This window comes from Oryzias melastigma, unplaced genomic scaffold (assembly GCF_002922805.2).
Source record: "Oryzias melastigma strain HK-1 unplaced genomic scaffold, ASM292280v2 sc00274, whole genome shotgun sequence".
Lineage (NCBI taxonomy): Eukaryota > Metazoa > Chordata > Actinopteri > Beloniformes > Adrianichthyidae > Oryzias > Oryzias melastigma.
The window spans coordinates 95,244-97,404 of record NW_023416900.1 but is presented as its reverse complement, the minus strand read 5'-3'; the positions used below and the strand labels follow the sequence as shown (position 1 = coordinate 97,404).

The 2,161-nt window shown below is 38.2% G+C and overlaps 1 protein-coding gene across 1 annotated transcript in view; it reads left to right on the top strand.

The window, feature by feature from the left end:
• The window catches only part of tnfaip6 (tumor necrosis factor, alpha-induced protein 6), a 15,578-nt gene that overhangs the window by 9,308 nt on the left and 4,109 nt on the right, over window positions 1-2,161 (top strand). The window contains exon 4 of the mRNA XM_024263955.2: window positions 2,049-2,102. Within this exon, the coding sequence (XP_024119723.1) occupies window positions 2,049-2,102 (54 nt within the window). The remainder of the gene's footprint in view (window positions 1-2,048; window positions 2,103-2,161) is intronic.

Below are 2,161 nucleotides of genomic sequence, written 5' to 3'. Positions count from 1 at the left end.
ACTTGAACCCTTGATATATACGACTGGATTGGCTCTTGCCTGTTTGCTGCTATAGACAGATATGTTTATATAAATATAAACTATATCATTCAAAAGATGACACTTTGTTTCTATACTTAGCAGGTTCCATAAAATAAGGAGAAATAAACCAAGAGGTCAGGTCTTTAGAGGGAATAAATGCTGGATTAAACATTAGTGTTAACCCTCTAACACCAGGGGCCCGTTCCAAGAAGCAGGTTTTGTTGGAACTCTGAGTTCGTGAACTCCAAATTCAGTAAAACTCTGAGTTTTCGGTTCCAGAAAGAGAGATAACTCAAACCCGGGAAAGTGGGCGAAACCAAGCCCGTTCCAAGAAGCGGGTTAAGCTGAACTCAAAATCAATCACTATGGTAACTGAGTCTGTGAACGAAACCTGGTCGGTAGCAGGTTTTCTTCAGGAAACTTAGAGTTCTCTGCGGTCTCCGCCCCTTTTTAAAGTGAAAGATGTTCAAATATGAGTTCCTCATGAACATTTAGAGAACATTCACATTAGAGACGTCACGTTTTCACCACTCAGAAACCAAAATGACATGTTCATTCATAGAGGATCATGTAGAGAGGAGGCTGATTAATCCAGAGGAAATGTTATTTACGTCGGTAGAGGATTTGGAGGACACGAGTCGACTGACTGCAGTTTCCTGATTCATTTTTATTTCAGCGATATTATAAATAGTGAGTTTGTCCAGGGACTCGCTATTAAAAAATACAGTCTTCTTTTTGTTATTTTAAACCCTTAACAATCGAAATTATTGAATGTCAAACACAGAGAAAGCATCTGAACTCATCTACCGTCCAGCACTTGTGTCAAACATTAGCTCGGTTGTCAGCGACGCTGCCTTCCTCTGCGGAGTTTGCGAGTTCAATTCCCGGCTTCGGAAAGTGTTTTTACGCTTAAAAAAAATATTTCTGCGAATATTTTTTAAGTCTTGAGAATTAAAATTAAATAAATGTTTTTTTTAACATATTCCAGGCAGCTACAGTTTCTTTTTAGCGTGCAGTGATATCCGTGTGTGTAGGGGGGGGGGTGTTACCAAAACTGGTCATTCATGCGATTACGGAGATTACTGGTTAAATTAGTAACACATCAAAAACCATTCCTTACTCAACAAGAGACAAAATAACCTTCCTGACATTATTTATTCATTATTAGAAATGATTCAAATAACTGCAGATATTTTCTCTCTGTTCTACCGCTGCAGCTGTGTTGCTTTTCTTGCAGAAAATGTTCTCCTATAGTCACATATGCTTGAAGGAACTTATCAATTTCCGCCACCGGAAGTACTAAACTCAGATGTTTGTTCCCGTTTCCATGGTGAATCGTGCTGTCTTTGCTCCATTGATCAGGGCTTTTAATGGTCGCGACGCTCACACCTGATTCTGGTTCTGACAACTTCAAGTTGATTGAATCAAACATTTTCAGCTGTTCTGGAACCGAAAACCCTGAGTTTGAGAATTTAGAGTCCAGTGACTCTAAGTTCAGGTTTGAACTCTAAATTTGTTGAACCTGCTTCTTGAAACGGGGCCCTGAGGCATCACCGGTGACACAAATAAACACAAATTAATACAAACAACCATAAACAAACACAAAAAAACAAAGAAATACACAAAATAATCACAAACAAACACAAATATACAAAAAAACACAAAATTGACACAAATAAACACAAAAAAACACAAAATAAACACAAATAAACAAACAAACATAAATAAACAGAAAATAAACACAAAGACACAAAATAAACACAAAATAAACTAAAATAAATACAGATTAAACACAAAATCAACACAAATAAACACAAAATAAACACAAAGAAACACAAAATCAACATAAAATCTTTAACATACTAAAACTTTTCACAATCAACGTAATTCCAGCAGATTGTGAAGGAGAAAAGCGGCTCACGGTTAAGTCAAGGAGCATAAACGGAGGCAGGTCACATCCAAGTCGCCATGAGAAGATCAAGCGTTTGAGGAAAAGCTTTTCCACTCATCTTCTTTGTGTCCAACAGCAAAGGAGTGTGGAGGAGTTCTGACCGAGCAGCAGAAGACCATCCAGTCTCCAGGTTTTCCTGACCAGTACCAGGACGGCCAGATCTGCTACTGGCACATCCGAGTCCACCTG